Source organism: Protomyctophum bolini (assembly GCF_963924005.1).
Source record: "Protomyctophum bolini genome assembly, chromosome: 3".
Classification (NCBI taxonomy): Eukaryota; Metazoa; Chordata; class Actinopteri; order Myctophiformes; family Myctophidae; genus Protomyctophum; species Protomyctophum bolini.
Window position 1 is genome coordinate 25,233,626 of NC_137864.1, and position 14,856 is coordinate 25,248,481.

Sequence of the window (14,856 nt, forward strand, 5' to 3'; positions counted from 1 at the left end):
ACAAATATTGTTTTTACATCACCACACGATGGGCAATGCGCCCGGGCGCAGTACCCCCCACGGCCACAAGAGGGGGGCAAATATCTCACAACGGGTAAGGGCTAGTAACATTCAATTGACTGGCCTCTGTGACATGCCTTCAACTTGCCCATGCACAGAATCCATTTTTTAACACGACCCAACTACTCTGGTCGTGCCCTTGTGAGGGCAGAGAGCAGCTAAAGTTAGGCTATTGCAGTGTTGCTTCTTCTCGTACAAATGTACTTTAGCATTAATATTGCGATTCCTTCAGATCAAGGCCTGTTGTGATCCCAAGCTGACCAGAACATCACTGCGGACTGCGTGATCTGGTTTGATGTGGTGACTGAACTCAAAGAGCTGCTGGCTATAATAATAAGCAGCCAAACAGTATTGGAATTGAAGTTAATTAATGCTCTAACACTTACACACAGAGAGAGACAGACAGACAGACAGACAGACAGACAGACAGACAGACAGACAGACAGACAGACAGACAGACAGACAGACAGACACGCACAAACACACTGCCAATACAAGAAGCAAACATAGGCAGACCAACGTCTCTGCGTGTGTCCAATTAAAAAGGCATTGAGTTCATCAATATACAATAAACTGTACATAAGTGCAAGATTTCCTCTCCAGCACAGCGTGATGCCAACTTTTGCTACTACAGCACATGGCGTCTATAGTGAACCGAGGTACTACTACAGCACATGGCGTCTATAGTGAACAGCACATGGCGTCTATAGTGAACCCAGGTACTACTACAGCACATGGCGTCTATAGTGAACCCAGGTACTACTACAGCACATGGCGTCTATAGTGAACCCAGGTACTACTACAGCACATGGCGTCTATAGTGAACCCAGGTACTACTACAGCACATGGCGTCTATAGTGAACCCAGGTACTACTACAGCACATGGCGTCTATAGTGAACAGCACATGGCGTCTATAGTGAACCCAGGTACTACTACAGCACATGGCGTCTATAGTGAACCGAGGTACTACTACAACACATGGCGTCTATAGTGAACCCAGGTACTACTACAACACATGGCGTCTATAGTGAACCCAGGTACTACTACAACACATGGCGTCTATAGTGAACCCGGGTACTACTACAGCACATGGCGTCTATAGTGAACAGCACATGGCGTCTATAGTGAACCCAGGTACTACTACAGCACATGGCGTCTATAGTGAACCCAGGTACTACTACGGCACCACTTTACAGACACACGAGCAAAACAGGCTAGGGCATGTAACTGAAAATGTACGAGCAGTACAGTATGTACAACAGAAAAATACACAAGCCATTTATGTTTGCTTCTCCATGACCGCTCCCACCAGATGCGTACTGAAGCCTGTACCACTCCAACGGTTACAGTAGGCCTGTGAGTGACTGGGGGTGGAGCGGTAATTACGGAGACATGTGTTGTAAATTCACCACCCCACATGTGAGCAGCTCCGAATCCAGCAAGCGTAAATACGAGCGGATGATGAGACCGTGCCGCAGTGCCCCCTTCGCTGCTGCTCCTTTCAATTGCCTCGGTCAAAACGGCACGTCACGTGACATGCAAATAGCGGACTCAGAACCGAGTAGCAGATATGTGAACTTCAAGCGCTCGACATGTCAGCGTTATCTTCATCATCACCATCACCATCACATTCTTGTCGACCATTTGTGATTTGTCTCTCTCTTTCATTCTATCCATCGCTTTGTCCCTATACTGCATAATATACACACAACCCTCTTTCACACTCTGTCTCCCACAAAAAATCATGCACAGTGCGCACACACACACACACACACACACACACACACACACACACACACAGCCGCACCAGCTTAAATTTACTCACCGAGTCGCGGCTCTTGTCCTTCACATCATAGACTGTTAGCTTGACTAGCGTCTCTGGGTTGGCAGGGTACTCTGGAGGGAAGGTCACCCCCGTCAGAAACACAGGGTCGCTGTTCGCCTGTCAAGCAGAGAGGGACAACACACACAGGGTGAGAGGGTAATACACACACACACACACACACACACACACACACACACACACACACACACAGTGTGTAAATGTGTACTCACAGTTGCATGTAAAAGGTAGAAGGTACACTGCATGAAAAAAGGCCATAGAGAGAGGGAGAGAGATAGAGAGAAGGAGTGACTGTGCCAAGTTGCTTCTCTTCCTCTGCGGCTTCCTAACCTTGGCTCACTGAAGCAGAGATCACAGAGCTCTCTCTCCCTGCTGGTTCAACCTGTGGCACTGGCCCAGCTGGGGGTTGGCTGGCTGTCGGGTCTAGTGAGCACCTCTGGGCCCAAACACACAGCGATGAAACAAGAGCCAGGGCCAAATACACCTGCTTTGACTACACAGTGAGATCCATCCCAACAGTATTCCGGGCCTGTCATATCTTTTACTTTTTGTTTTCAGCAATAAAAATCCAAAAGCGTGTGCTGCGATACATTGTATACATCTTGTATATTTTCTATTTTCAAATAGCCAAACTCTGAAACTCTGAAAGTGAAATAATGAACCCTCACAATTATTCCTTTAAGATGCAAGCATGATTCTTGGCGGCTTGCAAGAAGAAGCATGGGCTGTTGAATAACCTTCACTCTCTAGAGCACAAACATTACATGAGCAGAGAAATAGGACAGGTGAGAGGTACAGTAAAGGGGATTAGATGAGGTGGTACAGTGTGGGTTGGTGTGGTGCCAAAGGAACTAAGCAAAGCTGCCTGCGGCTGCTGTGAGGTCCTGTACTTCAGCTACTATAGCGTCGGCAGTTAGCAACAATCTGAACACAACAAGCAGACCGCAGGGGAAAGTGTTGGGAAAACAGATGAGAAATGACACTATAACAGAGAGCCAGAGGGGGGTTTCTTTCAAGCCAGCCAGGCCTACAGTACATGAGACAGACAGACAGACAGAGCCGTCTGGTTCAAAGCCCTGACTGTGTGTTTATACTGAGGACTTCCTCTTCCTGTGCCCTGCCTGCCTCTGCTGGGCGTCCCTGGAACGCAACCCTCTGGGATCACTCACACACACACACACACACACACACACACACACACACACACACACACACACACACACACACACACACACACACACACACACACACACACACACACACACACACACACACACACACACACACACACACACACACACACACACACACACACACACACACACACACACACACACACACAATCCTACACACAACTGCGACACTTCTACACACACATTCACAGCCCCAGTCTAATCCTGGTAGAATTGGTAATATCAAACCACACAGGTTAACAAACCACAACAACTTGGCTAGACTGCCGTGTGACTCTGAAGCTATCAAATAATTGATGACTTCAGTGTTGTACTTGTAATGACCACTCTTGTCAACCAGGGATCAATGTTTCCTCCCCTCACTCCCTAATAGTCGTTCAGTTTATCGGTCGGCTGAATGGATGGCCTCATCGGAAGCAAACAGCGGCAGCAGCTAAAGCAGATTGCTTATACACGCAGCACAGTGCGGCCATTGATGGAGCAGACTTCAGGGAGCTAAGCTAACCATGTGTGTGTTTTGCAAGAGAGGCAGGGGCCAGAGGAATGAAGCTAGAACGCCTGTAAAGAGATGCTGTGCACGGAAATGCACATGAATAGGGACATATGTGCACGCACACGCACACACACACACACACACACACACACACAAGCAACATACAAGACAATAGTATGGATTCTCTCAAGCATGCACACACAAAGATGGAATTACACATTCTGGCAAGCCTACAAGTACAGACACACATGCTTTTGCAAACATAATGAAGAGAATCATACACACGCACACATGCACAAATGCACGCACGCACCACAAAGCGGCTTTCGTCCATTGTATTTACGGAGATCATCCCAGTGCAGAGACACAAAGCTCATGAAACTATTTTGCAGCAGCTTGTTACAGCGTGATGTGCTCCCTAGACATGGCAGTGCCACTGTACTGTAGCGGCCCACAGGGTGGTGGCATTTTGGCTAGCCATCCATGGAGCTCTGCCGGGCGGAACACGGTGAGCACACAGTGGGTATAGAGAGACACACTGGAGGAGCAACCAACTGATCTGGGTTCACTAGATATACAGAATGTGCATAATACCAACAGCAAATATAATAGACAGGCATGAGCATTTGCTACAGACAAGCATAGAAATGGAAACACACGTATGCACATATGCACACACGGACACGCGCGCGCGCACGCCGCGCACGCGCACACGCACGCACACACACACACACACACACACACACACATAAACACAGTAAAATCCTGAGTGTAAACTCGGAGTTAATTTAACGCTCAGGATTTGACTGTTTACACTTACACACCCATGCACACACACCTCATGCCTCCCCTGCTGGCAGAGTGAATAGGCTTCATTGACACTCACCAGCATGATTTGGCAGCCTCTGCCTAGGCCAAATCTTCTTACAGCTAACAGACGACTAGAGAATAGATGCGTTAAAGCAGGCAGTCTGTCCCCATTTACTGAGCAGTAAGCCACTAAGTCTGTCTCTCTCTCTCTCTCTCTCTCTCTGTCTCTCTGGGGATGGGCATGGTCATTTAGGCTGTTAGCGTGTTGTTGGGTGGAGTGAGGCTATGCTCGGGTACAAGGATATGAGTAATGTGTGGTGGTGTGTACGTGTGTACTGTGAGTGTGTTCGTGCATCTGTTTGTATAAAGTAAGCGGTTGTTTTTCTTTTCCCCTCATTAATGTTGGCTATACTGATATTTACGCACGCACGCACACTATAACTTGACCACACATGCACAGATATAATTACATCACACAGACTAAACAGTTTTGGCCCTGTTCCAGGGCTGGTGGGATAGGGTGGAGGATTAGGGGGCGGTGGGAGGCTAGTGGGTGGGGATGCTTTGCTTGACTTGCTGGACATCAAAAGGCCTGACTATTTGCCCAAATCCCCTGGGAACGTCTCCTCTCCTGGAGCCACAGTCGTGTTTTTAGAAGGAGATTGTACACACACACACACACACACACACACACACACACACACACACACACACACACACACACACACACACACACACACACACACACACACACACACACACACACACACACACACACACACACACACACACACACACACACACACACACACACACACACACACACACACACACACACACACACACACACACACACACACACACACACACACACACACACACACACACACACACACACACACACACACACACACACACACACACACACACACACACACACACACACACACACACACACACACACACACACACACACACACACACACACACACACACACACACACACACACACACACACACACACACACACACACACACACACACACACACACACACACACACACACACACACACACACACACACACACACACACACACACACACACACACACACACACACACACACACACACACACACACACACACACACACACACACACACACACACACACACACACACACACACACACACACACACCCCTTCTTCTCTCTGCTCTGCTCTGTTCTTGTTCTCTATCCATCTCTTCATCCCCATCCAGGGGGCTTTCTACTCCACTTTGGGTTTTCCTCAGAAGAGACTTCTGCTGCTTCTTCTCTATCTCCTCATCTTTTACCAGTCTTTATTCTGAGCTTTTTGTTGTTGTTTTGGACAAGAGGACTGTGAAAAACGCATTGCCTTTCTCTTCTGCAGGCGCTCGCTAGGTGAGAGATAGCAGGTAGCCTACAGAGCTTTTTATTCTATGGAATCAAATACAGTTTCTCAGTGGTGTCTCCCATTGTTATTTTAAACAGATTACAAAGGAGAGGCTTTGGGCTTTCCCCTTTCGTTTAGACGCTAATCCTCAACAGTTTGGCCAACATTCAATTTAGATACAGCATCCACCACACCAGAACGTGCACTTTAGGAGATGCAATGGAGGCCTAGCCATTGTCAATGGTAAATGGCCTGCATTTCTATACTGTACATATAGTGGCTTTATCCAAAGTGCTTTACAATGCGCTTTCACATTGCCCCATTCATACCATGTAAGGCGCCAACCTACTCATCAGGAGCAGTAAGGGGTTCTGTGTCTTGCTCAAGGTTATTCACCACAGTGAAAGACTGATAGCCTCTTGATGCTAGGAAATTCAGGAATGTAGGACAATCACAGAGGTACAGTAGGCCTACAGTACATAGTCATTATCTCCTGTCCACTTAAGACAGGGGTTCTCAACATGTGGGTCACGACCACTCGGGGGATTTATATATATATATATATATATTTATTTTTTGCAACTGAATGGCTGGAAAACGGAAATGAAGTTTTCATCGCTTCACTCTGGACACCCCAACGAATTGCCCCTGTGGACGTACTACGTCATCACCATCACAATAACAAACCACACGTGCGCTCTGCCTGCCTACAGCCACTGACCAAAGCGCCCCAACCCAACCAATTTCACCCAACATGTACATTTTCCCACCCACAAAAATGGACACACTTTGGATCTGATCTGCACCGCTGGAATAACCACCAATAACCTCATCAGCACAGACCTTGGCTCCACCATCTCTGACCACCTGGCTCTTACTATGGACATTGATACCCCCACCCCCCTCATTAAGCAAAAACGCTCCATATCATTCCGGAACCTCAAATCAATTGATCCCTCCGCTCTCTCCTCCCTATTGTCTGACACCATATCAGACTCCACCTCCAACACCCCCCCAACTGAACTTGTCAACAACTACAACAATGCACTCTCCTCCTGCCTCAATCAACTTGCCCCCACAAAAACCAAACCTGTTTCCTACACCCACTCTGCCCCCTGGTATAATGATCATCTCCACCAACTCAAAAAACAGGGCCGCCAACTTGAACGACTCATGAAGAAAACAGGTCTCACTGTTCACTCCCAGGCTTACATACTGCATCAGGAACAATACAAAAACGCCTTAAATAGTGCACGTACCTCCCACTACTCATCCGTCATTCAATCCGGCAGCAATAATCCAAAGTCACTATTCTCCACCATCAACAAACTCCTCAAGCCCATGGACACCATCACCACCTCATTCACTGCCACTAAATGTGAAACATTTTTGTCATATTTTCAGTCAAAGGTTGACGCCATACACACAGACCTGGCCGCCTCTCCCACCTCCACACCTGATTTTGAACCTGCCTCCCCTCTTTTCCCCAGCCACTCACTCACTTCCTTTACTGAAATAACTGCAGCCAACCTCTCCTCCATAACCTCCGGCATGAAAACCTCCACCTGCATTCTCGATCCTATCCCCTCCACCTTAGTTATTGCTTGTCTCCCTGTTCTCTCGCCACTCATCACCACCATAATAAACACCTCCCTGTCCACTGGTCACATTCCCCCTGCTCTCAAACTTGCTGCCATCACCCCAATACTAAAAAAGCCTGGACTTGACCCCGACTCCCCCAGCAACTACCGGCCCATTTCTAACCTCCCCTTCCTCTCCAAAATCCTGGAACGCACTGTTGCATCTCAGCTCAAATCACACATGGACTCCAATAACCTTTACGAATCATTTCAATCCGGTTTCCGTTCACTTCACAGTACTGAAACTGCACTCACAAAAGTCACCAACGACATCCTCCTGTCTGCCGACTCTGGTCACCTCTCCATCCTCATCCTCCTCGACCTCAGCGCTGCCTTTGACACCATCAGCCACTCCATCCTCATCACCCGTCTCCAGTTTTCCCTCGGTTTAACCGGCACTGCCCTTTCCTGGTTGGCATCCTACCTCTCCGATCGACAACAATTCATCTCCATCAATAACTGCAACTCTTCCACTGCCCCAGTTACCCACGGTGTCTCCCAGGGCTCAGTACTTGGTCCCCTCCTCTTCATCATATACATCCTCCCTCTAGGTCAGATCCTCCGTCACCATGGACTTCAGTTCCACTCCTACGCCGATGACACACAGCTGTACCTTTCCACCAAAGCCATCACCCCAACCACCCACTCCACTCTCACTGCCTGCCTCACAGATATTAAAACGTGGATGCAAAAGAACTTTCTCAAACTAAATTGCAATAAATCGGAAATCATCATCATCGGTCCCAACTCCCTCACCAATTCCACCCAAGGTTTTTCACTGAACATTGATGGATCCACTGTTACACCCTCCACCCGCATCCGCAACCTTGGTATAATTTTTGACCCCACCCTTTCATTCCTCCCCCATGTTAACCAAGTCACCAAAACCGCCTTCTTTCACCTCAAGAACATTGCCCGTCTCTGACCCTCTCTGTCATTTTCCGCAGCCGAAACACTCATCCATGCCTTCATCTCATCCCGCCTTGATTATTGCAACAGTATCCTCTACGGCACCACCTCCAAAGTCCTCAATAAACTGCAATATGTCCAGAATTCAGCTGCCCGCCTGCTCACCAGTACCCGTTCCAGAGACCATATTACACCTGTCCTCCGTGACCTTCACTGGCTACCGGTTAAACAAAGAATCCACTTCAAAACACTCCTGACCACCTACAAAGCACTAAATAACCTGGCTCCCCCATACCTCTGTGACCTCCTCAAACGCCATGCCCCCTCTCGCTCCCTCAGGTCTGGTGATGCAAATTGCAAACCTCCTCGCCTTCCCCAAAACCAAATGCCGTACGTGGGGGGACAGAGCTTTCGCCTTTGCTGCCCCAACCCTGTGGAATGCCCTCCCTAAGGCACTCAGAGATGCCCCCACCCTTCAAACCTTCAAATCCACCCTCAAAACCCATCTCTTCAAAATTGTCTTCCCTAGCTAACCCTTTTCAATGTCTTTTAATGTTCTTTAGCTTTTAGTGTTATTTTTCCTTTTTCTATTAAAGTTGTTTTTAATTTGTTGTTACCTCTGTAAAGCCCCCCCATGTAAAGCGTCTTTGGGTACTCAGAAAAGCGCTATATAAGTTTGAGATATTATTATTATTAAGAGTTTACATAATAGTACACAGTATACATGCATACACCTTCCCTAATGATTATATCTCCTTTCAGTATTATTTATGGTGTATTGTCTCTATTATTAAGGTTATTGTAGCAGTCGATTTATATTGGGGGGAGGGGGCGGGGGTCCCGAGACATTGCCAAAGCATTTCCGGGGGTCCCCGGCCAAAGACGTTGAGAACCCCTGACTTGAGCCATGGTGACCCTGTACCATGTCTTTGTGATATCTCAACATGCATGTACCTCAATGGAATGAATTCTGTGGCAGTGGCCATAATTATGTGTGTCTTGAGTGTACAGGGTTTGATGAGGTCAGATCAACATATGGAATGTCAGAACAGGTCTGCTCCATATATGGAGATCAAAGGGTGGCAGCGGGGGCAGTGTCTTGAGTGTACAGGGTTTTATGAGGCCAGGCCTTCATTTTCGGGCCTGTTGAGAACTCAAGTTTTTGCCGGCTGCCGGGCGCGGCTGCACTTATAACGTTGGGGCTAGCCCGTCTAGAGCTAGTTTGAATGAACAGGTATCAGTCAAATTGAAGACATCGAAGAGGAAGGACAGGTGGGGAAGGATCAACATATATGGAATGTCAGAACAAGTCAGCTCCATATATGGAGATCTAAGGGTTTGAGATTTGAGGTCAGATGTAGAGTTGCTGGCCGGCTCCATATATGCAGAATAGATCTAGGTGATAGATCTAGTCTTCTCCATGAATGGCTATCCAGGGTTTGATGAGGTCTGTCGTGATCTTCATATATAGACACGGCCATTTATGGCGGTGTGACATGTCATAAAGCGTGACCATATACAGTATGGTGGTGTGACCGACTGACTGATGGACGGATGGGTTTTGCTGGTTTTCATAGTAATCTGCGACCTACAGTCGCAACAACTAAAGTCACTCTGATATGCTTGAGGGTAAGACTTGGATGTTCTGAGCTGTTGGCTGACAAACATCCTTCCAGTTAACGCATTAAGACCTTGAGGCAGATTCTAGTGCCTTAGAAATCCTAACAGTATTGTGTTCCAGAGACCCCCAAAAGCAAAGATTTGATGGCAGAGCTAACAGCTCACGAAGTGATGTACCATGAGCTTGTATATCTGCTATTTCTGAATAACCAAGTGGTTAAAATCTAAAATGACACAGGTTCTTTCCCGGTTTTAATGGGTTAACACTCTTAAGTCATGTGTGGAGCTGAGATAAGGCCCTGGCATATGTAACAGCACCCGCAAGCCAGTCAGGCTAACAGCCAGTTAGTTAGCCAGTATGCCACCTAGCCAGGCAGCTTACGCCTGAAGCCAACTAATCAGACACATGGCTATCCATAGTAAGCCAACAACTGGTCTAAGCCAACCATCCGGCTAGCCAGCATGGTCAGTTGGTATGTATATAGCTGTGTGTATCGTAGCGGCGGCCATCTACTGTATTATGCGTGCGTGCTTGCGTGTGTGCAAGTGTGGGTGTGAGTGCCAGAGACCAGCTGTTGGGAGGCAGGGAGCAGGCTCCTGGGACAAACAGGAAAAGGACAAGTGACAGCCAGTCCATCAGAGGTTCACACATTTTCAGCCACACAGGGTCATGTCCACAGTGCGTGCGCAAGCACGCACACACAAACGTGTGTGTAGCCTGAGGGGTGAATGAACAGCTGCTGATGAGCATGCTGCCATACCAAACACTGCCAGACATGACTAAATCACATAATGGAGGGGGAACCCCTAGAACTGGCCTCCCCAGCCCCCCTATTCTCTTTCAGTGCTACTTGGGAACATGCCAACACTCAGTCCCTATATACGGTAGTACCACGAGGAACAGTAAAACCACCAGATGAGAGCACATAAATTGAGATCAGATCTGGAATGAGATGTGATTAGATTAGAAATAACTTCAGATTAGGTGGGATGAGACAGAGATGAGATGACATTAAATGTGATACAGCAAGCACTCTCTTGAGTTTGGATTTGTTTTAGTAGGTTAGTACAGTACAACCTCGAGTGTATGAGTCTGAACCTTTCTCAACTGGATTATTTTACCAACTAAACAAATGAAACTAATTCAAACAGGGTAAACCACATTGAAGACGGACGGTAGAACCATTATCTTAATCTTGTAACATTTGAAGCGAATGATGGCGCCAGCTCACCGACTCAGCAAAACCATGAAAGTCTCCCCATTCGTTTTACTGTATTCTGCACAACACAAAGTCACACAAGCAGACAATAAAACTTTCATTTAACACAGAAATCCTATTTTGTTTAAGTGCGCCATACCGAGGTTAGATGCCATACCGAATTAGATGCAGACCTCCTGCTCCCTTTTTACTAAACATTGTCACTTGATTCCATTTTATTTGACTTTTTCCCCTGCGCCACACAGCACAGACACCTCATTCTGTTTTACTAGTACTCTCACACTCCATTTGATGCAGAAAACCCATGCTTTTGTAGCACTACTTTTAACGCCATCCACAGTCCTCACTTTATTTTACTATTTCCATGAACCACATAGTAAGACCACAGAATGGTTCCATGGAAAACATGGCAACGGCACACTCCAAGAGACTTCAGAGAGAAATCAGACAAGTCGAAGCTTTTACAGACCAAGCAACTCTAGTGTTTATTCACTCTCATGTCACTATTCCCCTTTAGCAGAACACCCAGCTTGTATAATTATTAATGAAGGTAACGTGTGACACATTTCACAGTGTCTAGTAAAATCTCTAACCATTAACAGCTACAGTACTGCTACACCAGAGAGTAATAACCAACCTAACAGCTACAGTACTGCTACACCAGAGAGTAATAACCAACCTAACAGCTACAGTACTGCTACACCAGAGAGTAATAACCAACCACGTGTGAACGTGAAAGAAATAAACAATATAAACAGCTTCAGTGTTTACACTTACAGTACGTTCATTACTCCTAAGCTTTGAGTTCTTTGTATTTTAAATCTTTATCACCTTGTCTAAGTATAAAAAAGTATTCTGTGTACCTTGTACATGCAACTCAATAGTGAATACTCATAAGAATAATCTTTATTCTTGATCAGAATCATGTATACAGTGTGATATTTATTTGTTTTGTTTATTATTTTGGTGTCAGCATGTTGGCACAGGAAATACTTTGTTCTTTAAATTGTGTCTGAATAATCCTGTAAGGGATATCGGCTGAGAATGACAGCCAGACATGAAAATAAATGTAATCATGTACTGTATCTTATTATTCGTTTTACAGTATCTCCTGTCTCCTTTATCGTTAGAATGCAAGTGAAAGGGATATTGTTCAGAAGCAAGTTCAATATTGTTGACATGACATCTAAATAACCAGCCATGACCCGTGACACAACACAAAAACATCTGCTGTTTGCCACGGGCTGACAAATAATGGCGAGCTTTGCGATTCTGCCGGTCTTCTAACCACATGTGCCCTTGTTGGCCTTGGATCAAATCCTGCGTGTGTGTTTCCTTAACTCCCTCTCAGCTGTCACAGTAAAGAAAGCACTAGAGACAACAGATTGCCCATTGTAGTTATAGAAATAAATTGCAAGGGGACGCCATTCCCTTATTCATTTTAAATCGCTTTTCAACTTCATCCTAGCAAACGGCACCAAACAGATGCCCAGTCTTAAGAATAACCAAACAAGTGTTGAACTACACAAGCTAGCAAAGTAATGTAACACATGGCATGGTAAACAACTCTTCTATGAAACGGCCTACAGTGCAGTCTACTTCCCTGCTTAAGCTGCGTACAATACATACCCTGTTCTTGTGAAGCCGAAAGCAGTCCATATCCCCTCTTAGATCCTAGTCCAAAAACACTGTGCAGTACTCAGCCGTGGAGTCATGACTGGATCTGGTACTGAGCGCTGTCTTAGCCAGCATACAGTACCCCACCACATCCTGTGTTTTGTGCACGCACACACACACGCGCGATTCTGATCACACACTCTCTCTCTCACACACACACACACACACACACACACACACACACACACACGCACACACACGCACACACACGCACACACACACACGCACGCACGCACGCACGTCGCGCTTGATCCCTTGTCACGACTGCAGAGGGAATGAGACGAGATGCAGTCTTGTAGATGGTTTGTGCGAAATCAGCTAGATTGAATTAACAGGAAAAGGAGACGCCGTATGTAGTATCCCTCACAGGAGAGGAATGAGAGCGAAGGGAAAGAGAGGGAAACGGAGAGGGAAACAGATGAGATGAGTGCGTGTGTGTGTGTGTGTGCGTGTGCGTGCCTGCGTGCATGCGAGCGAGCGCTGTAAGTTCCAGAGACAGGGCAGCTGTTGCTGCTCCAAAAACACTTGTGCAGTTGATGTCCTAGCAACGGCACTCTCACTCCGGGGGTAATGAAAGACAGGTGTCAAAGGTCACACAGAGTGACTTCCATATGCACACACACACACACACACACACACACACACACACACTCTTTCAGTGGCACATTGTAATAATCTAACTATAAACGCACCAATTCTCTGTATGTCTGTACGTCTGAAATGCACATAACTTGAGAACGCATTTCGAAAAACAAGCTGGTAATAAAGTGCTTTACTATATATAATTAGCTAGTCTACAAGCTCAAAACTTGGCATTGCGACACGTTTTGAGCTTATAGATCAGCTATTTTTGCAACTTTTGTTTGACATACTAGAATGACGAAGTAGGACATTCATTTACTAAAAGGTTAAACTATGGAAATATGTGTAAGAGGCTAGGTTTCTGCCTGACACCAACAGTATGCAATGTGGTCCCCTGGAATGAGTTTGGAAATATAGTGGCCCTCTCCATCATAGTTTCCCACCCCTGATATACCATATATAAATTACTGATAATTTTGCCTACACCACAGAGTTTATCTGGAGAGCTTAGTGTCATGAGCATAACAATGAAAATGGATAGGCCTATATTTCGTTTTTTATACCACGATTTTGAAAAACATCACACTTGTGTGAAGTGATGGGCACTCTTATACATCATCATATTCCGTGGTACACAACTACACACACACACACACACACACACACACACACACACACACACACACACACACACACACAACTGACCATAGGAGGGGCTAGCACCCATCAAAAATAAGGGACAGAAAAGTGATACCTGGGGAACAGATCGTCTAGAGGCCAAGTGGACCAAAGAGGTGGATGAGTATCCTCAGAAAAGCTTCTATCACTATCAGTGAGCTAGGAGCAAAACCCAGAGCCAACCAATTTTTCCAGGCAGTTGATTAAATAGTATGATCAAAAACAGAGCTACAGTAACATTGAGAAGGATTCAAATTGAGCAGTCACCATTGCTTAAAGGACAACTTCACCACTTTTCAACCTATCTTCATATATTTGGTCCTCACTAATGATCATGATAACACATTAGCATTTTCTTTTCCTACTCAGTCTGTGTCTCATAGGAGGGCTGTGGGCAGTTCAGAAACCCGTCCACCAGTGACATCATCGATGGAGAATCCAAGCAATTAGAAACAGCAGGGTTTCTATTCCTGAAAATGTGCAATGCGAATATGCAAGCCACCGTTCTCACGATGATAAAAATCTATGGCCTATATATATTTATTTTAATCGTGTTTTAAAAAAAGATCTGCCTAACGATGCTGTCACTGGTAGACGGGTTTCTGAACTGCCCATAGCCCTCCTATATGAGACACAAACCGAGTAGACAAATATTGTGGTATTTTATCATGAACATTAGTGAGGACCAATTATATGACAATAGGTAAAAAAATGGT

The 14,856-nt window shown here is 46.1% G+C and overlaps 1 protein-coding gene across 5 annotated transcripts in view; it reads right to left on the reverse strand.

Annotated features, from left to right (window-relative positions):
* Positions 1-14,856, reverse strand: part of inpp4b (inositol polyphosphate-4-phosphatase type II B) — a 252,621-nt gene that overhangs the window by 199,862 nt on the left and 37,903 nt on the right. For 2 of the 5 annotated variants that reach the window (XM_080759694.1, XM_080759692.1), the window contains exon 4: positions 1,887-2,003. In XM_080759694.1, coding sequence (XP_080615820.1) covers positions 1,887-2,003 — 117 coding nt within the window. Of the gene's footprint in view, positions 1-1,886; positions 2,004-4,476; positions 4,595-12,832; positions 13,004-14,856 lie in introns of those variants that run through there. The other 3 variants (XM_080759696.1, XM_080759698.1, XM_080759701.1) reach the window with 3 other exon arrangements.